Source organism: Lissotriton vulgaris, chromosome 6 (assembly GCF_964263255.1).
Source record: "Lissotriton vulgaris chromosome 6, aLisVul1.2, whole genome shotgun sequence".
NCBI classification, from domain to species: domain Eukaryota; kingdom Metazoa; phylum Chordata; class Amphibia; order Caudata; family Salamandridae; genus Lissotriton; species Lissotriton vulgaris.
This window is the reverse complement of record NC_141694.1, coordinates 1883255879-1883280577: the sequence shown is the minus strand read 5'-3', so window position 1 is coordinate 1883280577 and position 24699 is coordinate 1883255879. Positions and strand designations below refer to the sequence as shown.

The 24699-nt window shown below is 44.6% G+C and overlaps 1 protein-coding gene across 1 annotated transcript in view; it reads left to right on the top strand.

Annotated features, from left to right (window-relative positions):
- Positions 1-24213, top strand: part of LOC147709768 (uncharacterized) — a 353428-nt gene extending 329215 nt beyond the window's left edge. The window contains exon 9 of the mRNA XM_086928219.1: positions 19835-24213. Within this exon, the coding sequence (XP_086784345.1) occupies positions 19835-20727 (893 nt within the window). The 3' untranslated portion in view covers positions 20728-24213. The remainder of the gene's footprint in view (positions 1-19834) is intronic.
- The last annotated feature ends 486 nt before the right edge of the window (positions 24214-24699 follow it).

Genomic DNA, 24699 nt, shown 5'->3' with positions numbered 1-24699 from the left:
AAGAGACCCATCAGGCTTGAAGTAACGGAATGAATAATCATACTAACGATTTAAGTAGTACATTTGAGTATGTATTTCATATATAAGTCCCACAAGCAGCCAGCAGAAATTGTAGCTGTCAGGAGAGCAAGCATTCCATGACGTCAGTTAAATAGTATGCCAACATTCAATGTTACATCACAATGGGACCAGTAAGTATGAAGAGAGAGGGTGCAAGGCAACTATGCAATAGAATAACTTTATACCTACACTGTAGGGTACAGCATCTCCCTTTTCCCAAACAGCAAAACATGTTCAATGACCAACTAAAACATAACATATTCCCTATGCATGTCAGGAATGCGTGACAATCTTCCCAAGCTGGTACATGTACCCTCATATAAACTTCGAGTAGAAGTAAAAGCATCTTTGGGAACCATAGTTTCCTGAGGTGGTACATCACATGAACACAATCTCTCTGGGATTGTCACTTCCATATACTTGATCATTTCCTGCACACAATTGATTGTTTAACTGTGATCAATCATTTACAGACACATTACTAGGTGATATAACAGGATCACTTGCAACAAAGGGTGACTCTGTGATGGTACTCAAGTGACTCTGAAGGAAACCACAACAAATCTTCCTCAGAAGAATCACCAATGAGTTCTCTTTGCCCTGGTTTGAGTTTGACGACATCACTCTTGCTTCTCCAACCTGGCTTGTCCAACAAAACAGAACTATGAGTAACCTCAGTGACTTGTGATGGTTCAGGAAACTTTGACTCTCCTTTTTGCACTTTGTATGTTTTGTTTTACAATGACCCAATCACCTACAGAAAAAGCTTTGTTTATAGCTCTGTGAATCTTGTTGTGGTCCATTTTTGACTTGAGCTGTTGTTCTTGAATTCTTTCCTTAACATTTGTCATTGTTCTCGACTACACCAGATTGACTTTTCTCACTGCTTTTAAACTTGGGGGCAGCATCGTTTTACCCTTTCAGAAAAAGGGTGCATGTCCAGTTACACTATTAGTCATGTTATTATTAGAGTTAACTTTCACTTGGATGAATTCGTTCAAAGAGGAGTTGCACACCCTCTTTCAAAAATCTGTTAACCCTTTCAACGTGTCCATTGGATTTTGGAGAATAAAACTGTGTCTTTTACTGTTCAATACCATGACGCCTCAAAAATGATACCATCTTTTCTGAGGTAAGTTGTTTGCCATTATCTGATACTAATGTACAGGATAGACCTCCAACAGCAAAACATGTTTCTAGAAATGTAATAACAGAGTTTGTATCTATAGCTGCTACAAACTCTACATAAATCCACTTGATGTATTAGTCACTTATTGCAATTGAATATTTACAGTTGCCTTTAAAACGGTCCAGCGAAATCAATAGCAATTTTGTTCCATGACATGTTAGGAACAGAAACCATTTGCATTTTGTTTATCCTCGGTTTCCAGTGCTTATCTGATCTTAGGCAAACAACACCATTTTCCTTTTAAAAAAAAAAATATTTTTATTGAAGAGAAATACAAAGCCATAGAACACAAAATCGAACATAAATATTCAAAAGCTCAATACACAGTAAAATGGATTCTTCATCTTTCAACATTCGGTTCCTAACTTCCACCGAATAAAAGGGTCCCAAATTTGCATACCCAATTTCTTACCCTTTTTTCCCTTCCTAGCATAAATAGCGGTTTCCAGTTTTTGTACTGATAATACTTTACCCAGCCATTGATGGTATGTAGGAGGATTTGGGTCAAGCCAAGCCAAAGCCACTAACAATCTAAGAATCGCCATTGCTACAAATATAAAGTTTTTACAATTTAAGTGTCCATCAGGACTGACCCCCAATAACATAACAGCTGGGTTTAGCTCTATTGTTGATGATAGTGCATTCTGGAAAAAATTCCCAATATCCTGTTTCAGCTTATCTAGGTGTGGACAGACCGAAAAAATATGTATCAGGTCCGCCTCTGTGCTGCCACACCTAAAACAAGTAGTTCCGGATAAGCCCCCCCATTGAGCAATTTTTCCAGGTGTGTAATATAAATGATATAAAATCTTATATTGTTGGGCCTGAAGAGACGATGAACACAACATTTTACTTCCCATTTCTAGTGACTCAGTAAAGATATCCCTGGCTATATCCAAGTCAACGGACCATTTATCCATCCATTTCTCCAAATCATCTTTCTTTAGTTTTGTCATTTCCAAATAAAACCTCTTTATAGTACAATCAGAGCCATCTTCTATAAGATCCATCATTATAGTTCTTTCAAAGCCCAATGATCCCCCTTTTTTATTCAATATACAACTTCTTATTTGGAGGTATTTGAAGAAATGTTTTGTGTTCAACGTATATCTATTTTGCAATTCCGTAAATTGTAATATACCGTACCCGCCCAACATATCTCCAATCTTGCTTATCCCCCGCCTCTCCCATTCTTGAAATACATCTCCTGAGAAAATCGTACTAGATAGGGAAGGGTTATTTTTAAGTCTAGTGTATGCATTATACTTCCCAATTCCAACCTTTTTAGAGAATCCTTTCCATATACTATAAGCAGCTATTATTGTCTTAAATCGTGTTCTTTTGAAATAACTTTCCTCTGTGAATCTCAGGAATACATTTTCTGCATTTCTACCCAAGACCAGACCGTAAATAGCGAGTGAGCCAATCTTGTCCCAGCCGTCCACCTCAGCCCCTCCAATCAATCCCACCATATTTTGCAGTGCTGCAGCCCAATAATACAGTTTTAAATCTGGTAGTGACCAGCCCCCTCTATCCCGCGGTAGCGACATATACCTCAGTGCCCTCCGTGTCTTGCCTTTAGCCCAAATAAAGCGATTAATCATCTGTTCACAAATTTTAAACCATTTGTTATTGACTAGAAGTGGTACTGCCCTAAAAATATACAAAAATTTTGGCAAGCCCAGCATTTTAATGATGTTAACACGTCCTACTAGCGACAAGTGGAGATTCTTGTATCGGTCCAAGTCTTTCTTTACTTTATCTATAATCGGAACAATATTATTTTCCACAAAAGTATTTAAGTCTGCTGATATCTTGATTCCTAAGTACATACCTGCCTGGACCACTCGATTATCATCACAGAAGGTCGCTGAATTTTTAATAATCTGGGTCTTTGAAGTATTCAGGGCATAGCCCGAGACTTGCCAAAATCTACGAGCTTCTGTCTCTACCAGGACAGTCGCTTCAGTGGGGTTAGATGTTAACACCGCCACGTCATCAGCGTAGGCAAGTATCTTACAAGATCCCAATGATGTATATAACGGGGTAATTTCTGGAAATGATTCTATCCTGCGGATTAGTGGATCCATATACATGGCAAATAGCAGCGGAGAGCATGGGCACCCCTTCCGTGTACCTCTTTTAATCATGAATTGTCCTGTGGTGCCCCCATTAACTCTTAGGGCAGCGACCGGTTCCTTATACAGAGTCTGTAAAGCTTTCACGAAACCCCCCTTGAACCCAGCTCCTATTAGGATATGCCACAGATAGTCCCTGGAGACCCGATTGAATGCTTTTTCAGCATCCAACAACAGTACTGCCATCCGATCGCCTGTGACCTCGGTGGCATCAAACAAAGTTATGACTTTCCTGGTGTGGTGAGTTGTCCCTCTTCCGGGGATAAAGCCGTGTTGGTTACTACTAACTAGGGTGCTTATCACTCCAGCAAATCTCGTTGCCAGAGCTTTTGAATATATTTTAGTGTCGTTGTTTATCAACGTAATTGGTCGATAGGACCCTGGCTCAGTCGCCGGCTTCCCTTTTTTTAAAATTAAGACTATATCTGCACCCCCCCAAGATTTTGGGATAGACTCACCTATCTGGGCAGCTTGGATCGTTTTACTTAAGTCCTGCCCTAAACTTCCCCAAAAGGTTTTGTAAAACTCTAATGGTAGCTGGTCCGGGCCAGCAGCCTTTCCTGAGGGGAGATTGCCCAGAGCTTCTTTAATCTCGATATGGTCCAACAAGTTCTCTAATCCTTCTGTATCTTCAGTAGAAATCCTCTCAACTGGGACATTCTGCAAGTATTCACTTATTTCTTCCGCACTACTTGGGTGTGGGGCATCGTATAGTGTCTGGTAGAATTTCCTAAACACTTCTCTAATTTCCTCAGAGTCTGAGTGTAATCTTCCATTTTCATCCCTGATTTCCCTGACAGTCCCGTCTGCCGCTATCTGTCTGGTGCGCATAGCAAGAACATGTCCAACTTTTTCGCTAAACTCGTAGCACCTCTCCCTTCTAATAGTGTAGTATTGTGCTGCCTTTTTTACCAGGTCCTCTTCAGCTTCACTTTTTACTTTCATTAAGTCTATAATATATTGTTCAGTTGGTTCACCTCTTATGCCACAATTGTTAAGCTTTTACTCTGCCTCTGATACGGCTCTCTCTATCTCACTTTGCCGGAGTCGTTCTACCTTCTGTTTTTACGCACTATAACTGCATGATCCCACCACGGGCACCCGCCTTAAAAGCATCCCATATAACTCCCACCGGGGCACTCCCTCTATTATTTTCAAAAAACTCGCTAATCCATTTGGACATATGTGATATATAATTATTGTCCAAAAGGAGACCTCTTTCAAATGTCCAAACCCTACTTAATCTTGTTCTCCCTTCTAACTTCATCGTCAATACTAGGGGATTGTGATCGCTAAAAATTCGTGGGAGCCTATCAATTTTAACTCTGGACATTAGATCATTAGATATCAAGAAATAATCTAACCTGACACAGATATGGTGTGGTGCAGAATAATATGTGAAGCCTTTTTGCTCTGATCTAATTGTGCCCCAGACATCTCGCAGAGTGTTATTTTCTATAAGATCCACCAGAGCTTTAAGTACTTTTTTCTTTCTACCTTTGTAGCTTCTAGTCAAGCCTACTCCCAGTCCTTCCGCCCCATTGATGTTCAAGTCACCTCCTATAATAACCTGAGGGGGCCAGGCTGTCAGCTCAGAATCTAAGAACTGTAAAATTTCTGGATCATCCTGGGTTGAACTGTACACTGCCACTAGTGTCATCCATACTCATTCTATCAGGACCTCGACCATAGCCCACCTACCCCATTGATCCTCAAATTTTTTCCCAATTATCCCATTTTTACTCCTTGAAAGGATAGCTACCCCTCTGTTTTTTTGTCCCTTGTTTGGATCTTACTATTAAATGAAACCCCAACTGTTTGAGACAGAACTCCGGGGTGCTCATTATGTGTGTCTCTTGCAAAAATACAAAGTCTACGCTCATCTGTCGCAATCGGACTCCTATCTTAGAAACTATAGGCTACCTGTTCACATTTATTTATCGAACTATCAGATTCACTTTTCGCTGCAGCTGTTACACAAATTACACAGATTCCCGTTTTCATGATCACGATCCCTTCAATACAATACCCATTCTCATGCAACCGTTTCAAGATGTGTTCTTCATAATCCCAACATATTCCGATGTCCTTGTGCCCTGCCCTTGTTCCCTCCCTCCCCCACCCCAGAGAACCCTCCCGCAGGAACCCACCCCCCCTACAGGCAAATAGGTCCAAAGGACCTATATCTGGCCGTCGTTGCCTACAGGATGTCGCGCCCTCCCTCCCCTGATTTTCTTAAGCCAAATAGTGCTCCTCAAGGTGCTCACCCCGAAAAATTGTGTAACCCCTGACCACCAGTCTAAGACTAATGATGCCTGCCAGAACACCAAAACAAACCTACATATCTACGAGACCCAAAATTGAAAAAAATAGAAGGTATACACTCTAAACCCAAAATCAGATGGTTTAAACATACAGTGACATTCTGCTATTCCATAATATTGTTAGTCTCTCTCTTTCGTTTTACTTTTTACGGGGAATGTCTCTAATAGCGACCACTTGTGCGTCATGCCCCACAGGGTCCTTATGGTGAGGCTTGGGTTGGCTTCTAGTTTCGCGCAAAAAGCTGAGATACTCTTGTGCCATAATTTCAGAGTAGAAAACTTTGAAATTTCCATTTAAACCAACCTTCAGTCGTGCTGGAAACATGAGGTAGGCCTCGCAACCTATGTTCTGGAAAGGGTGATGAGTTGCCTCATCCGCCACCGTCTTTCCACGGTGGTGTGGCAGAAGTCGGGGCGGGCAAAGAATTCGACATCCTTATAAGTGCGCTTGGCCTGGGGTTTTGCCTTGCTGATTATCTCTTCACGCAACAGAAAATTCCTGACATATAACAGTATTGCGCGGGGCTTACCCTGTGTCTCCTTCCGCGTCATCGGGAATCGGTGTGCTCTTTGCACCTCATGCTCCCAATCTCAAGAAGACAGCTCTGGAAAGGCACCTTTTAATAGTTCGACAACAAAGCCCTGTATATCCCCCCTCCTTTCCCTCCTGAATCCCCAGTAATCTGACATTATTGCTCCTTTGTCTGTTTTCAAAATCCTCTAGTTTCCAGAGCATGTCCGCCGTTGTCTTATCCTGGTCTCTTCTAGCATCCTGCATTTTGATGAAGTCATCCTCCAATTTTCCCGTTCTGACTTCCACCTCAGAAACTCTCCCAACCATCTCTTCATACATTTTATTGACCTTATGCAGAGAAGATTGTATTGTTTTGGTTGCATGTCTGGCCCTCCTACTTGCCTTCTGGCTCTCAGCACGAGCCTCACTTTGAATTTGCTTTAAAGTCAAGAATAATACTTCAAAGTTAGAAGCACCCCCCTCAGCCCCTGAGAGATAGCCTCATGAGTTCCTCTGTCTGCGTTCTCAGGCTCCCCCATAGATGGTGCACCGCTCTCCAATGTATTGTCCCAGTTGAGTTTCTTTACAACAGACTTCGCAGGGGCTCCACGAGATACTCTAGCCGAAGTCTTACGCCTAGGATTATTCTTAACTGTGCTCTTGTATTTAGTTTTGGTATTCGCCGCAGTTTTATTCATCTCTACGGCAGCTGTTTTTAGTCTTGTTTTTGCGATTTTTTGAACTGTCTCTTGCGCCGACACGATAGGCTCCGTGTCACTACCTGATGAAATTGAGGTGCTATCTGAATCAGTCAAGTTGATTTCTGAATCAGTACCCTCTGTAGAGCCTGTAGAGCCTGCTGGTGTGCCCTGTTCAGAATCAGAAACAGACTCCAGGTCCAGACCGCTATTCTCACTCTCGTCGTCATCATCTGCCTCATCGTTACCTGTGAAAAATACATCCTCGCTGGGGGAGGCCAGGATAGAGCCTGAAACACCTTGTGTGATCTTGTCTATTTTGTGATCTGTGTTTATAATTAGACTAGCGTTTGTATTTGCCTCTATAGGGATTTCAACTCCTGATTTTGCTGATTCGAGGAGTATCACCTCATCGGTTACTTTCTCTTTTTCTTGAGTCTGTTCTAACATTGCACTTTCAATTTCATTAAGTTTCCCGTCGCTCGCATCGAAATCTGTGACTGGTTCAGAGGGTATATCTGATTCTTTAACTGCAGAGACAATGTTATTAAATATTTTGTTCCCCTTTAAACACTCAGCCCCGCCCCCTACCGTGACTGTAGAAGAGTCAGGTGACCCCTCGGGCTCTGTAATTTCATTCTGGATGCAGCTCTCCGCTGCGCACTCCACACTCTCGGCAGCTCCAGTCAGCCCGACCGCCTCCATGGGCCCAACACGCTGCCTCTCCCCGCACAGGGACGCCAGTGTTGGAACCAAGAACGCTCGCTGCGGAGCGGGCTGAGCACTCGGCACAAGCACAGGCACAGGTGAAAATGTCTCAACTATTGTGGTTTGCCGGAGTGCAACCTCTCTTCCTGCCACTTCACCGACAACAGATTGCACTTCGTTGTTTCCCTTGTCGAGGCTAAAGCCGTCGATTTCTTCTTCTCTGCGTCTTTCTCACGGAGCTTCCGCATTTTTATTTCTTTTGCAGCCTCTCGTCTCTGCTGCGCTTTAGATCTTACTTTGCCTCGCAGATTAGAGGCTGGGGCACCGGGATCATCAATGGCTGATTTTTCCTCCTCATTGCCCCAGCCATCCCGTTCACGGGTTTTCTTAGGGGACCGCAATAGTTTGGGAGCCATTGCCTTTGACAAATTTCGCCAGTGAGCCCGCCCAGTCTGAAAAGATCAAGCTACTAAGGAGGAAATAATCTCGAATAGGGTCTTTTCCTTTTCCTTTATCTTTGTCTTTGTCTGAGGCAAGTCCTCTGTCTGCACAGGCCAAAAGGTGGGCAACCTGAACATCACGCTCAAACACCGATAACCAGCGGCTGTCGGCTCTCTGTATGCTTTCTCTGGTATGCTCCGATACTTATCTTGATATTAGCTCAGCACAGCTCATAATTCGAGTTCATTAGTACATTGTCTGCGGTAAATCGGGTCTGGTAATCTAGTGGTCTGATACAGTGGAAGAAACGAGCCAAAAGTTGAGCACCATGTAGATCAATTACGCTGCCATCAGTAAAAGAGCCTAGGCACGACCTTCCTCTACGGCGTCTCAGCGGCCATCTTGCCTATCAAAACTCTTATTCAGAAACAACACCATTTTCCACGTATAAATGTACCTCAGAATCCATTCCCGGTCACTAATAATACATTTTTAGCATCTTTTTTGTGAGAGTAGAATGAGGATGGTTCCCAGGCCCTGACGGCCTGGTGGAGGACATGATTATGAACTCTCACTTCTATCAGAACACAAGAAGGCCGTCCAAGCCAGAGAAGCTAAGCATGTCTGAACTCCCTGATGCTATGTGGTCGACACTGGAAGCAGATTTATATGGGCCATTGAGCACTGGTGGATACCTACTGGTCATCATTGATGAGTCCTCTCACTTCCCCATAGGGCGCCAAGGGTCATCCACATCGGTAGCTGCCACACTACCCATTCTGGATGAGATATTTGCAGCCTGGGCCACCCCTCCTAGCCTCAAAACAAACAATGGACCCCTTTCTCAGGAGAAACATGTTTCAAATTCATGGCCTACCTAGGAATACGAACATGAAAACAGATGGGGCCTCGTCAGGTTCATAACCCAGGTGCCAGCACAGAAAATGTTAACCATCCAATTGGATCAAAGAATGTTCTCTAGCTTTGTCCAACTTTATTCCACAGATAATCTAAACTTTTGCAAAGTTTTATGTATTCAGTCTCTCTAAAGTTCCTTAAGTGCCAACGTGAGAGCTGTGTAGGGGGCCATCAGTACGAGGACCCGTGCAGGAGACCATGAGTACGAGGAGCTGTGCGGAGGGCCATGAATGCGAGGAGATGTGCAGGGGGCCATGAGTATGAGGTGCTGTGCAGGGGGCCATGAGTATGAGGTGCTGTGTGGGGAGCAGGGGGCCATGAGTATGAGGTGCTGTGCAGGGGGCCATGAGTATGAGGTGCTGTGTGGGGAGCAGGGGGCCATGAGTATGAGGTGCTGTGTGGGGAGCAGGGGGCCATGAGTATGAGGTGCTGTGCAGGGGGCTATGAGTACAAGGAGCTCTGCTGTGCGGCATAAGTATGTGGAGCTTTGCAGGGAGGTATAAGTACGAGAAGTGATTTGTGCAGGGGACCATGAGTAGGAGGAGCCGTGTAGGGGGCATGAGGAGCTTTACAAGGGGCTATGAGATTGAGGAGCTGTGCAGAGATCAAAGGGAATTAAGGCTGAGAGAAGAGACAAAAGGGCGAGCAGTGTGGGGAGAGAGGGGACACCTGCTCTCAGAGCCGTGAGTGTGGTGTTGGGGCACAATGAGTAGGTGGAGAGGGGCAGGCATAAGCAGAGCCCCAAATTGGGGTTCTGTAAGTTTTCTCCTAAAGGATATGCATCAAGACCGGACTGGACAACCAAAAGAAGCCCTGGCAAAAATTGTCAAACCAACCCTGCTCCCATCTTCTCCTCACTCCCTCATCCTTTCTCCGCTCTGTCTTTATTCATTCCTTGATAGATTTGTGTCTACCTTTCCTCCTTCCTCCTCGAGCTTCTCATGCCTGCTGCAATTAACCAAAGGAACTGAGGAAAGTGGCAGATGAGTGACCCTGGGCTTGCAGCACAGGCATCCAATGGCTCCTGCCCACAGGGGAAATGCCCGGTGGAATTATTGGCTTGTTACGCATCCCAGGTGTAAGGAGAGGGTGAGAGGACTGCCAGCAGGTGGGTGGGAAATCCTTACTAAAAAGAGAAGAACAGGGACTGCCAAGGAGAGGGGTGGAGGTTTCACCCACCGGAAAAAGAGTGGACACTTCCAAGGGAAAGAAAACCAGTTTAAAGGCAAAATCCATTTGTAAGACACATTTGCTTACATCTTTTTCCTCAATTTTAGAATATTTTTTAACCTCTGCATTTGTTTTGTTTTCCACATTTTAAAGAAGTGTTTTATTACATAAAATCATGGGGTGGCAACATGCAGAATAGGTTATGGTGACAACATGGACGTCGAGCCACCAGAACTCGTGGGGGTAGCGGGAAGGAAATTATTTGAACTTTGGCCGTCATTGACTTCACAAGCTCATATCGCTTCCTTGACACATCGTCAGCACCTCCGCATGCCCGCAGCAGCGCAAAACCGGAGCAGAGACCAAAAACCCATGACAAAGTCAAGAGTGCAACAAAAAATAGGCCCAAGCACCAAAATAAAAGTAGCCCCCATTAGGGAAGCATATAGTTAAACAAGCATTTATAAATGAATTAGGTTTCACCTATCTGATTAATAATAATCTGTGTTTTGTTGTAAGTTGTAGCTTGCTGGGTAGTTGTACAATATACGTTACAGAAAGTATGTTACAGTGTTCTGAATTGTTTATGTACATAAAGGCAATATATTGTGCTGTTACTAATGGTATAGCGCGGGTAAGTAATAGCAACAATTTCAAGAATTAATTGAAAGAGAAATAATAGAATTAATTGATGTGCTAGCAATATTATGTGCTTAGAGGAGTTTTGACAACTTATGCGCCCGGTGCCACTGTACCTGCTGCATCATTGAAATCATACCCCTCGTGCCTGCAAGATAACTTCATTTGTGACTGCCTGTTTAGTGTTAAACTATAGCACTATTTGGTGTCTAGATGAGTTATGACAACTTTTGGCCCCGGTGCCACTGCACCTGCTGCATCATTGAAATCATACCCCTCGTGCCTGCAAGATAACCTCATTTGTGACTGCCTGTTTAGTGTTAAACTATAGCACTATTTGGTGTCTAGATGAGTTATGACAACTTTTGGCCCCGGTGCCAAAGCACTTGCTGCATCATTGAAATCATACCCCTCGTGCCTGCAAGATAACCTCATTTGTGACTGCCTGTTTAGTGTTAAACTATAGCACTATTTGGTGTCTAGATGAGTTATGACAACTTTTGGCCCCGGTGCCAAAGCACTTGCTGCATCATTGAAATCATACCCCTCGTGCCTGCAAGATAACTTCATTTGTGACTGCCTGTTTAGTGTTAAACTATAGCACTATTTGGTGTCTAGATGAGTTATGACAACTTTTGGCCCCGGTGCCACTGCACCTGCTGCACCATTCAAATCAGGACCCAAGTAGGGTAACTTCACTCGTGACTACCTGTTTAGTAGTAAAATATTGTAATATTTGGTGTTTAGAAGGGTTCATAGAGCTTTGGGCCCCAGTGTCACTGCACCTACTGCACTGTTTAAATCATGATCCTTGTGTCTACAAGGTAACTGCACTTGTGTCTGCTTATTTAGTAGTTAAATATAGAAAACGTGTGTTTAGAGAAGTTCTGGCAACTTTTGGCCACAGTGCCACTATACCTGCAGCACCATTGAAGCCATGGCCCCAGTGTCTGTTGCATACATTCTCATGTGACTGACTGTTTAGTAGTAAACATTTGCAATAATCTGGGTTCAGTGGGGTCCCTAAAGCTTTTGGCCCCAGTGCCACTTCACCTCCATCGACACTCAAATCAAGCCTCTTTTAATGGCAAGATAACTGCAATTGTGCCTTCCTGTATAGTAGTAAAATATAGCAATATTAGGCGTTTAGTGGAGTTCTGACAACTCTTGGGCCCAGTGCCAAAACACCTGTTGCACCATTCAAATCATGACCCTGTTCTCTGCAAGGTAACTGCACTTTTGGCTACCTGTTTAGTAGTAAATTAATAGCATAGCCCTTGTATATGTACTTATTTTTAATGTGCAATGTTTGTTACAACATGTAGAATTTGATCATAATGACTAAATAGATCAAGTTGAAAAAAATCAGATGATAATGCCTTCAGAGTGCAAAGAAAGGTACTGAGGCATGAATAGGAAATGCCACAGACGTTCTAAGGCTTAAATATCTGCTTTACACAACTAAGTTATAGAAAAACAAGTATTCCAGCATACTGTAGAAGCGGCCTGCCTTTTCCGTGGGAAGAGATCTTATCTGGGCAGTGAATGGGGCTTAAACAGTGTGATCAGCTTTAACAGGTATCATAAATGCGTGCAGCCAGGGGAAGTTAACAAAAAAACTTCCACACAAAAGCAAATTAACACAGTATTTCATCTACAGGAACTGATACAAGCCCCCATCTAAGATATATTAAATACAAGCGATTTCACAAGCGCTGTTCAGGCTAAACCTAAAGAGTACTATTAGGGAAGGCAAGAGTTAAAACCAGCCTACTTGGCCATAAAACCAACCCCCAAAAAATCCCATACACTAATTTGTCAGAGCAGCACATCAGCACTGCCTGATTGCCTTACAGGCCAGTCCCTACCCCCTTGTGCTTCTGCTGCTGTCCTCTGCCTTCAGTTGTCTTAAACTAACATCAACCCTTTCACAACATGCGATTTGCTGATTGGCCAAACAGCCTAACTGCTAAAATTAATATTCTGCCTCACGCCCCTCTGCTGGCCTGGACTTTCCTGGTGGACATGTCTCCTCACCAGGGTTAGACAGGGATCCAAAATAGTCCCGGGCACCCTAAATACAAATGGCCCATTTTCCCCCTTTTTTGCAAAACACTGCTTCAGTGTTTTAAGTATTATGAAAAGAAGGGTGAGGGTCATCTTAAACCGGTTTGGGACTGAGCAAAGGCCTCCAGTGCTCTTTGGAGCGCTGAGAGAGCCTGCTCCATCCAATCATGGTGCTGCTCTCATGCTGCATGAGAGCAGTGCCAGGATTGGTTAGGGGATTTGCTTGGGGCCTGTGCTGGAGAAGTGAAGGACAACGGACAGGAGCGCAGACCAGCTGCAAGGTGAGTGAGTTTTCTTTTATTTTTTTTCATGTTTTGAAACGTATTTAATGTATGTGCACTAAGTCGCAACATGCGTTACATTACCTTTTTAAATGTTGATGTAATTTGCACCTGCATCCGCCACCTAAACTCTTTGGCTAACTTCTAGTGCTGACCGGATGCTTTTGGTGCATTAACGCTCTGTATACGAGTTCCTTGGTGGCAGCAATTTTGAAAGCATTTTCTTTGTTAGAAAGTGCCACAGTGCACACTTTGAGACACATTGCCTGGGCACCTTTATCTTCTGTGGCTACTCCTGGTTGGGGGCGGGGGGCAGCAGCTGTTGCCTTTACAGACTCTGCTTTTTCCATGCCTTCTCTGCCCTGTGTTGGTGGAGTTGCCTGCTTGTCGCTAGCCAGCACCCGAACAAGGAGGTAAAGAGAAGGGAGCGACCAGTGGGTTTGTTCATTGTGGGATGGTGCACTTGGCAAGGTTATGACATTTTTTAGTTATTTTTGTGAATGAATGTTGTGCTGCTTGTTAGCTGCGAGGCCTCCTAAGGCCAGTGATTGGGCAGCGAGTCGTGTTTGCAGGGGCCGGGTTATTGGGAGGGTCATGAAGGGAGTGGACTCGATGGAGGAGCTATTGTCACTACTGCTGCCAGCAGCCCTTGCTTGGGAGGTCACTGCGACAACAGAAGTTCTCGGCTCACCACTTCCTGTAGGTCGCAGCCGCCACTGTGTGCATGGCCTGTTCCCAGGCTGTATTGAGATCTGGGTGAAAGGACAAACAGGGCGTCAGGATGTTTGCAGGTGGCACCATGTATAAAGTGGCACAGTGACTGCACCCCCTGGGGGAAGAACAGAGTCCCGGGACTCCCCAGGCAGTCTCTCACTCACTGCAATCACCTGCAGGGACATCAACCAAGGCCGCAGTGTTGTTTTAAACCGCGGCTCCATCTTTGACTGACGGCTCTCCCTAGCCCTGCAGTCCTCCCTTTGAAGGGGCGGCTCCTCCTCAGGAGCGGAGGAGCATCGCCCCGCCTTCTGCGAGCGCAGCAGGCAAACACAAATAAAGAAAATGGCCTGTCATGTATTTGTGTACAGTGCGAGGGTGGGGCTGAAGGCTGCAAATGCCGGATTACAGCACTGGTCTACAGTGCGCATGACGGATTGGCTAGCCGTCTAGCAACGACCAGCCCGACATGCACACTGTAGATCCAGAACTCCAAAGGCTATGAACCAGCCTGGGGCTTCCTGGCACAGGCCCCAGCCTCAAAATGAGCACTGGGTGAGCCTGCTCCCACCAATCCTGAAGCTGCCTTCACAGCATGAGAGCAGCTCCAGCACTGGTTGGAGTTGCTTCCACGAGCAGGAAGAAGGTGACTCTTTTTTTCTGCTCATGGACAGCAAACGGAAGTGCTGCACCGGTGGAGCTCCCAAATGAATGGTGAGTTGTGTGCCTTAGCGCTTCACCATTTTCTTTTAAGCTAGCTGCCACTGGAGGAGAGTGCACTTTTTGATTGGGTACAGTTTCCTTGTGCGTCCAATGAAAAACATACTGCGGCAGACTGAAATAGTGTGTCTGATTTCCAATGAGGCCCCAGAGGTGCCACGTGTAGATGAATCCATCTTAGCTGATTAAGACCACTTACATAAAACACTGTCACTCATTTAGCCTGTGCTTTGGTACTGAGCATGAAAATACCGGGCACAAAAACATTATGACCAGATATTTAATGTGGTTTTTATCTCAGTTTATACCTGTGTACTGAAATAGTTTGGAATAATGTGTGGGAACATGCCCAATACACACAGTTTGCCCTGGGAACTATTATTACGTACATCCTGTCTGGAGTACCAATACAAACACAGGAGCGAGGCTATTTCTGCTCATCTTCTAATTAATCCTAGTGTTAGTGGGACGGCAAATACAATTTGCGCCTCTTTTCGCACTAGTGCATTGGTCTGAAGGAGCTGGTGCATGTTTGCAACAAGCTGCTGTATTCTGCATGAGCATTTTAGGCCTGGCCCAAATTAAGTTGAGTGCCCAAGCAAACAGTTTGTCCAAGCTGAGAGAACACCACCACAAAAGTACTGGTCTTGGAAAAGAGTGGAGTGGACTACGCATAATGGTCTGGGATGGACTGCATTGGCCACCTGGCCCGGTATTGTATATAGGGCGCACCGTCCTTGTATGGCTGAGATACCCGCCACCCCCTCTCAACACAATCCCCAAATGAGGGAAACCGGAAACAGTTCTTGAAGTTTTTGGAAGTGGGAGGGAGTGACCCTCCCGGCCGTATTTATTAAAACAAAAATTAAAACATTTAAACATTAATGTACAATTTCATACCACATTGCGATGTTTGGCTAACCTTAACAGATTCTCTAATACAGAGGTTCTCCTAGCCGAACTAACATCTTACAAAACATTTACTTGAAATATTGAAATTGTACATCCTAACGTTTAAGGGCCAACGGCAAGGTCGTAACCGGTGTCAAGATCCCTAACCAGACATACCCCCCCCACTTGGGAGGGGCGACAGCACTGAGGCGTACTCAAGTGCAACTACTACCAATTTCCCTTGACTTGACGGGGGCACTTATCAACTCGACGCCAGTTAAAGGTCGTTCGAAGACTCGTGTGAGGTATCTAGAAGGTATCGTAGACCTCCCCCCAACCCCACACAACTTACCGCATCTGCCGTCGCAGATGTCACTGGCCCCGGGAAATTCCCTAGGAGGGGGCTGTAACCCCTCCTACACAGGAAGGGGCCTTGACCGCCTTTCCTCTTCTTTCGGCGACCCATCCTTAGAAGGGACCGCCTCCCCGTTGAGGGGCCAAAGGCCACCTCCCCCGAGCGCTCCCATCCGTGTTGGGTGACGCCCACTCATAGGGATCTTCCAATTAGTGCTCACCGATCATGACCTTACCGCCTACCGCCTGACCGAAATAAATACGACAAATGCTAACTAAACGAAACTACATTGGCCACTATGACCGAAAAACGCTTGTTTATAAATGGACCTTGAATCCGAAGTTCTCTAATCACAAACTTGTAAAATTAGACCAATCTTTATTACACATTAAATATCAACATAACACCAAAACAACCTGAAAACGAAATAGAATAACTGATCAACTTTATTAAAACAACTAGCTGTCCTCAGGGGCTGGTGGGTGGGTCAAAATTGGCTCTTCGTTCCGTCTCGAGCTCACGTGCAGCGAGGAGGTGCAGCTTCAGAGCACAGGAACAAGAGGATGTCTTCTGGACTTGCGCCTCTTTTTATCCATCTTCAGGGCGGGCGTAAACCCGCCCCTGCCTGCCCCGAGGGCGTGGCCGGCTGCGTCAGTGTCTAGGCCAGCCCACTCTAGGGCGGGAAAAAGCGCGCCCCGGCTACGCCGCTTCGGGCATACCAGCCGAGACGCGCCTCCCGCCCAAAATGGCTTCCCGGGGGGATCGAGGCACTCTGCCATACGTTCGGGGGGACCGAGTGGTCGCCCCTTTCCATTTGCGCCCCAGGCGCTCCTTTAAACTGGTTCACCAGGTGCAAACAGGGACAGTACCCCCCATTACAATGAAAGGCTGCCCTCATGGCAGCTGCCCACTCATGCTGGCAGGGAGCAGCTCTTCAGTAGATTACTGAGTGACTGCATCCGCCTGCAGCGGGATGTCATGAGACCCCTTTTAATCCCTAAAGAGAGCTGCCCTAGTCCCACCTTATTGTGGCGCTCTTTTAGAGCCCCTCCTAAGGGCACATGTACCTTGTGCCCACATCTGTAATATGGCGAGAGCGCAGAGGCAAAGTGATTCCCGCATTTGCTTAGGCCATGGGCCCTGCAAACAAGGGAAAGTCCAGTGAAGATGGCGCTGGCACAGTATTAAAGAAAGGCAAGCATTTGTGGCCCCTTCTGTAATACTATGGAGTTGTGGGGCGCATAAAGGAGGCGCACATGCCCGTTGCTCCCAGGGCACTATAAGTAATACGGCCCCTAGGCTGCAGTTTGCTGTGATTGGTCAAGTATTTAGTAAGAAGGTATGCATAAAATCAACTTGCCGTGGGTTTGGTACAGTCATCAAACAGAGACAAAATGGTGCAAAAGCAGTCATGTTATTCCCCGTTGCTTATCACCGCGGTCCTAATCAGGTGAAACGCGTGTGGTACTCAGTGCTAATGCTGTTTGCACCGGAGTGTCAAGGTCTCCCCCACAGCCAGCTCACCTATTGGGAGCAATGCCCATAGTTGAGCTTTGGGCAATCCTGCTGCTTATCTGTGGTTGGCTTTCTTGTTAATAGTGTTTACTTCTTATTTGACGATGCTCCTTCCTCGTATTTTGTTTGCCCTTCCCCTGGATCATAGCTTCTTAACACTCTACTTGATTGGGTGATTTATGCCCTACCACATTTATTTTCTTCAAAACTCCACGGAAGTGCATGTGTTTTCTTGCACTTCCTCTCATGTGTTACTTCCTTCCTCAAATACCCCATTTCACCCTCTGTCCTGTCCTTCCACAGCTTGTCCATTGCTTCCTTCCCTCCATTCCAGATTTTAACCCTCCCTTTCGCAAACTCCTCCTCTGCTGCCCACCCCACTCCCACTCCCCATTGCAGACCCACCTTGCATCCCACCTGCTCCTTTCCGCCCCATCCGTTGCGGTCCTATTGTTTATTATTTATTTATTTTTTGAGCGAGCATATCACAGCTGCCAGAGGCTCCTCCTTAATGTGGTTGCCAGCACATTTAACATCCTTTCTTTTAATTAGCATTTACTGCTCCAAGATTTGCGGCCTCCATGGACACACCATGCAGTTTGTATATGTATGTGTGGTGATGCGTTTGCATGAAGACATCACGCAGGTCTGCAATCATGATGCAAACGCCTAAATGCTTGATTATGCATGCATGCACTTGTATCATCATGTTTTTTCTTTCCTTTTTTGTCAATGCTGTACAGCAATGGCATGAAACATTTTTTCCCCTTTTTGCTGATGCTGACGCAGCATTAGCAATGCCAATAATTCTGTATTGGTAGCCTAAAGCCAAGACCTACTGGCTTTTGCAGTGTCTGGTTTACAGTTCTTAATACCTGAGATCTGACTGATTCCAGCTCAGGTCTCTGAAAGGCTCGTTATTTGATAGCTACAGACATAACGCATGGTCCATTAGACCTTTCTAATGCCTGATACTAAAAATAAGTCTTACGTCAGTACAAGATATATCCAGAAGGTAGGGCAGACTCTTGACCCATTTAGTCTATGTACTCTGCCCCATGTTTCATAAAGCAATGAAATGTCTGAACACTCTTTACTTTTCTCCTCTAGTAGAAAATACTTCTTGGACAGAGTCTGCCAAGTTGTGAAATTATCTTGTGAAATACAATGTCTGTTCTTACAAACTACTATTAAAATGTACAGAATGCTAACACATTTGCTGGGCGGCAGCTTTACCAGCAGATTAGACATGTTTGCAGTGAGGCAAAACATTTATCACAGAGGACATATGTGCGTGTTTGATAGCACATGTGACCACAGTACTCCAAATTCCATGCAGGAGCTGCTTTCACCATGTGGCACACAGGTACCACCATTGAGGTAATAGTACGCATAAGTAATATCATTGTGAAAATCCTAGCTAAACCCCAAGGTTCTATGAAGCAGCGCTCCACCATGATGATGTGTTCATGGATGTTATCTTATCAATAGGATCTAGCCCACCATGGTGATGTGTTCATGGATGTTATCTTATCGATAGAATTCCAGCCCCACCATGATGATGTGTTCATGGATGTTATCTTATCGATAGGATTCCAGCCCCACCATGGTGATGTGTTCATGGATGCTATCTTATCGATGGAATTCCAGCCCCACCATGGTGATGTGTTCATGGATGTTATCTTATCAATAGGATCCAGCCCACCATGGTGATGTGTTCATAGATGTTATCTTATCGATAGAATTCCAGCCCCACCATGATGATGTGTTCATGGATGTTATCTTATCAATAGGATTCCAGCCCCACCATGGTGATGTGTTCATGTATGTTATCTTATCCATAGGATTCCAGCCCCACCATGGTGATGTGGTCATGGATGTTATCTTATCGATAGGATTCCAGCCTCACCATGGTGATGTGTTCATGGATGTTATCTTATCGATAGGATTCCAGCTCACAATGGTGATGTGTTCATGGATGTTATCTTATCGATAGGAATCCAGGCCCCCATGGTGATGTGTTCATGAATGTTATCTTATCGATAGGATTCCAGCCCTACCATGGTGATGTGTTCATGTATGTTATCTTATCAATAGGATTCCAGCCCCACCATGGTGATGTGTTCATGGATGTTATCTTATCGATAGGATTCCAGCCCACCATGGGGATGTGTTCATGTATGTTATCTTATCGATAGGAATACAGGCCCACCATGGTGATGTGTTCATGTATGTTATCTTATCAATAGGATTCCAGCCCCACCATGGTGATGTGTTCATGGATGTTATCTTATCAATAGGATCCAGCCCACCATGGTGATGTGTTCATGGATGTTATCTTATCGATAGGATTTCAGCCCCACCATGGTTATGTGTTCATGGAAGTTATCTTATCAATAGGATTCCAGCCCCGAGATGGTGAGCTCCAGCATTGTGTTTCTCTTTAAGAATATAGAAGCCAGGATGACTGATGTCTTCTTTTGATTTTCTAGATCAAGGATCCATCTCTCCAGCTGGAAGCCCCGAAGAATTGGCAGAAAGGCTCACTGTGCACGAGACATCTTTAAGAGATCATTTTGAGATCATTCCTTCGTGTTTTGAAGAACTGTACCAGCGGCCGCCGAGGCCAGTGAAACAGAAGAGTTACCCTTCAGAGTACATTGTGGATAAGCCCTATGAATGCACATTTGATTTCAACGAGTTGACAAACCCTCTTTTTGATCAGACATTCCGTAAAAGACAAAGGTTATTCCACTGCCCTATATGTGGCAAGAGCTTCCGTGAGAGGGACAATGTTCTCAAACACCAAAGGATCCACACCAGTGAAGAACTTAGGAAGGTCTTCATGACTCCAAGGTTCTCCAATTCAGCCCAGACACATATTGTGAAAGAAACAAGGTATAGGTGTAACCAGTGTGGGAAATGCTTCTCCAAGTCATCTCGGCTCCGAGTTCATCAGAGAATCCACACGGGAGAGAGACCATACCAGTGTAAAGAGTGTAAGAAGCTATTCATTAAAGACTCACACCTGAAGGTTCACCTGAGAATCCACACCGGAGAGAGGCCGTACCAGTGCAGGGTGTGCGGCAAAGGTTTCTCAAAGTCATACAATCTGAAGGTGCATGTGAGAGTCCACACAGGAGAGAGGCCCTACAAGTGCCTTGAATGTGGCCGGAGCTTCAGTGTCAACTCAAGCCTCTTGGCCCATCAGAGGACTCACACAGGGGAAAAGCCCTTCATATGCCTTGAATGTGGGAAAGGGTTTCGGCAAAAGTCAAGTCTTATTGATCACCAAAAAACCCACAGAAGAAACAACAATGCACAGAAGCAGTGGGAGCAACACGTTCAGTTACTGACATTTTCCTCTGATGATGAAACTGATTAACAGGATATCCCTGATCTCTGTATTGTGAAGCTGCTGCAGAGTTCTGATGCCGTACAAAGCTAGTATGTAGGTCTAGTCTTGAAAGATAAGAAGTGTTCATCATATAGGTACTTTCTGTCCAGACAAATACCTTATAGACATTTTCAGGTACGTTGTCCACTAAGAGCGATGTCTGTTTTTAAACTTTATCTGTGATGAGTCGATAATTTCCAAGACAATGTTGATGAATTTAAAGACAACAAAGGAAGTCCATCCTATCTATCTTTAGAGGTCAGTTTTGAAATGAGAGTTAAAATAAGAAATACCTCTCTTTACCTTGGCAGTATAGATTGCTGTTTTTTTATTTGCTGTATTTTCAGAGTGGCAAAACATTGAAAAAAGTCAGTAGCTGCAACTTGGGATCACCAACCCAATTCTCCGCAATGCAGAACACTGTCATGCCACATCCAGGTACTGCTCTTATGATGTTATGTGTGCAGGTTGGGACCTTCTGTGGCTCTGGACCTGTTTGATAACTCAAGGAAAGGAGGTCAGAGAAGGGGGAAAGTACTTGGAGGCCAATAAATGCAACAACTTCTCTATCCCAGAAAAGAGAATGCAGTAATGGTGTTACCTGTTTGTTTGAATCCATTTCGAAAAGTGAGTACCTCTAGAAGGTGCTCCGGTCACACCATTTGTTGACCGCTTCAATCATATAACACCCATAACTGGTGAGTTTGTCCTTTGATACCAAAAGGAAAACCCCATGCAACCATAGAGCCCAATGTTCGAATTCGCTTTTGTCTGGATTTTCCACAAGTTTGATATGATGAGACTTTTCTGCGCTTTGTTTCCATTTTACGTAGTTGTTAGTTTAGTACTAGGTTCACATGTTTATCGGTCCCTCCTCTTGAGACAAAGACTCACAATAAAATTGAAGATGCTGACAAAAGAGATCCAACTGTCTGTGGTGTAACATGACATCTGGGGCTAGTAGGAATGCTGCTTCTCCCCAGGTCATGCTACAGATACAGCACTTTGTGTTAGTGGGGTTATAAAAGGAAGAACTCTCAGCAGCTTTTGTTGCTCAATCTATTATATCAATATAGAATAAATTACCCATGTAGCTTAAAGCACAAGCTGATTCTGGCAGACCTGTGGAGTGCCATCATTCATGCTTTACATACCGCAGCAAACAACTCAGAGATTTAGTTAATTATTTTCTGCTCTCCTCATCCATCTGTCATAACACATTTCCCTTTATGGTAAGTTGACTCTTCCATTTGTAAACGCTATTGTCATTGAGTTTTCAAATGTATATGAATGAATGGATATTTGATTTTGTGTAGCACACAGCTAGTCAACGAGTGAATTGCACTTCGACATAAAAAAAACGACGGAGCGTTGGACCTATAGAATAATCAGGTGAGTTTTCTGGGCTTTTCGCAAGTTCACTTCATCCTTGAGGGCTCTGAGTTGAAGCGGGAGCTGGGTACACACATCTTGGCAACAAGTACCACAAAGAAGGCACACCCCTGTCGCTTTCTTCAAAAACGAGCGACAGGTCGGACAATATTCAATGATCCTCTCATTAAGATACTTGGGACCTGTATTGGAGAAAGCTCGATACACAATCATTACAGCTTTAGACATCACTCCCTTATGAACTGGCAAACAGTGCAGTTGTTCCAAAGGTGGGACATGGAGGAACGTTTAGACAATTTGTTTTAAAATCTGTTTATTTGGTTTTAATAACTCCTAAGACATGCATCACATAAACAACATACATTCATGGCCAGTAAAGGGGAAAAGCTGAGAATTATGGAAAGCACCTGAAAGTAACATCATCTTCGTCACAAGTTCTGTGGCTTGAAATCCCAATCCTATAGACAATCTCAGTCTGTTGTTGTGTGCAGGTCAACAAATAGCTTACAAATCGCCCACTATATCGGGGGCGGTACAGAAGATCTTAACAATTTATAATTTAGACAATTTGAACAGCAGGTGGATTGCCGTGTCCTGCACCATCTGCAGGCAGCACACAATATACTCTGGAATACCCAGGTAGAGGACGTTGATACAGTCCAATCTGGACAGAAACAGCGCTCTAACCACCATTATCCACCCATCTAAAGGAAGGAAGTCCAGGAATTTCTTCAGCATTCTTAAAATCCAGAAACAGGCTTTCACCACTGCTGCTATCTGGACTTCAAAGAGAGCTGTGCATTAAACAGTACTCCACGGTTCCTTGCAACCACCTTTGGCGGGGTAGGCAGAACACCACTGCTTGGTCAAGCGCCTGTCCAGCCCGGAAGAGAGTCGGGGCCAAACAGCAGTTTTCTGCCTAGTACGGGTTGCACTGTATGAGATTAGTACTAAGCCAATCCATCACTGCTACCAAACAGGATGTGAACATTTGTTTAGCATTGTCTGAGCAGCTGCGTATCGTCCACATACGAGACAATGTTGATGCCGAATGACTCTTCTAAAAATACCACGGCCACAATAGAGATATTAAAAAGAGCGGGCTCAGTGAAAAGCCCCATGGTACCCCATATTTGAATGATTTTTCCTCTGAGTAGTAGGGCTTCATCCATACCGCTTGCTTTCGCTGCTCTAAGAAAGACCCCAGACATTTCAACCATTCCCCCCACTCAAACTGTCTCTAGCCTATGAAGCATGATCTAATGTGAAACAGGATCAAAAGCCGCTGATAGATCCAGCAGAATTAAAGCAACGTTGAGTGCAAGATCTAAACTCGAATCAATGGATTCTGTTATTTCCAATAAAACTGTTTCAGTGTTATGCCGTGTTCTGAGCCAGGATCGGAATGGGTGTAGAATGTTTTTGGTGGTTAGAAACTGATAGTTGTATATTCACAGTCTTTTAGAGAGTCTTCGAAATGGCTGGTAGCAGAGAAAACAGTCTAAATTTCGACCAGAATTTACCCAGTACTTTCTTTCACATTCTATGGGAGTGCCCAGTGATTCAACAATACTGGGCAAGGGAAGTTGCTGTGATGGCGGGGGTGCTGGGCATACACATAGAGCCAGAGCCGTGTGGCTCCTGCTGGGCATTACAGGGGAGCATAGCTGGCCAATACACTCAAAAACCTAGCTTATGCTCACCGCGGGGGTGGCTAACCGTAACATTGATCAGAGATGGGGTGCAGAAACGTCTCCCAAACTATCAGATTGGAAGGTAGATATGAATTAGTGTAGCCTTTCAGAGAAGGTGGTGCATGAGAGCAGAGGCTGCTAAGAAGTGGGTAAAACTATGGAACCTCTGGGGAAAATATAGAGCATAAGAACATCGAGACCAGATGGGGGAAGCAATAAAGTTACAAATGACTTTGGGGAGGAAGTAGCCATGCATGGAATGTATGACCATTAGTGGTTTGTCCATGATGATGCCCTTACAAGATGTACTCTGTGCTCTAACGGTCGACATGATGTATGTTGAAGATCTGCTTGGAACAGTTTTTTTTGTTTGTTTCCTTTTCAGTTTGTTTAAAAAAATATATACAAAATAATAACTTTGACAGGATTTTAGGGTCCGCATTCAGTTTCTTTAGCAGGGAAATTACATTTGCCCTTTCCTAGGGTTCTGGTACTAATCTCATCTGCAATCAGGCTGTGAGTAGCTCTAAGTATACTGGACCAATCATCTCAGCAACTAGATTCAAAATATGAGGGGGGAACCGATCTGACAATTCCCCTCACATTATGCTCATTTTGGCCTAAAATAGTCATTCAGCCCCTCTTCCTTAGGACGCTGAAATTGTAGCCAAGGGTAACATTGGGCAATCGGGCAGTTACATAGGCTCTTAGTATTTGGCCAAAATAAATTTGTTGGATCCTTCTAATTTTATCATCCAAGACATTACTCAGTTTCATGGATAGATCCAGATTGACCTCACAAGGAGGAGCTAACCACTTTGTTTCTGTAAGTTTTCAAACAATCTTAAAGATCTCTTTGCCACTGTTATCTGTG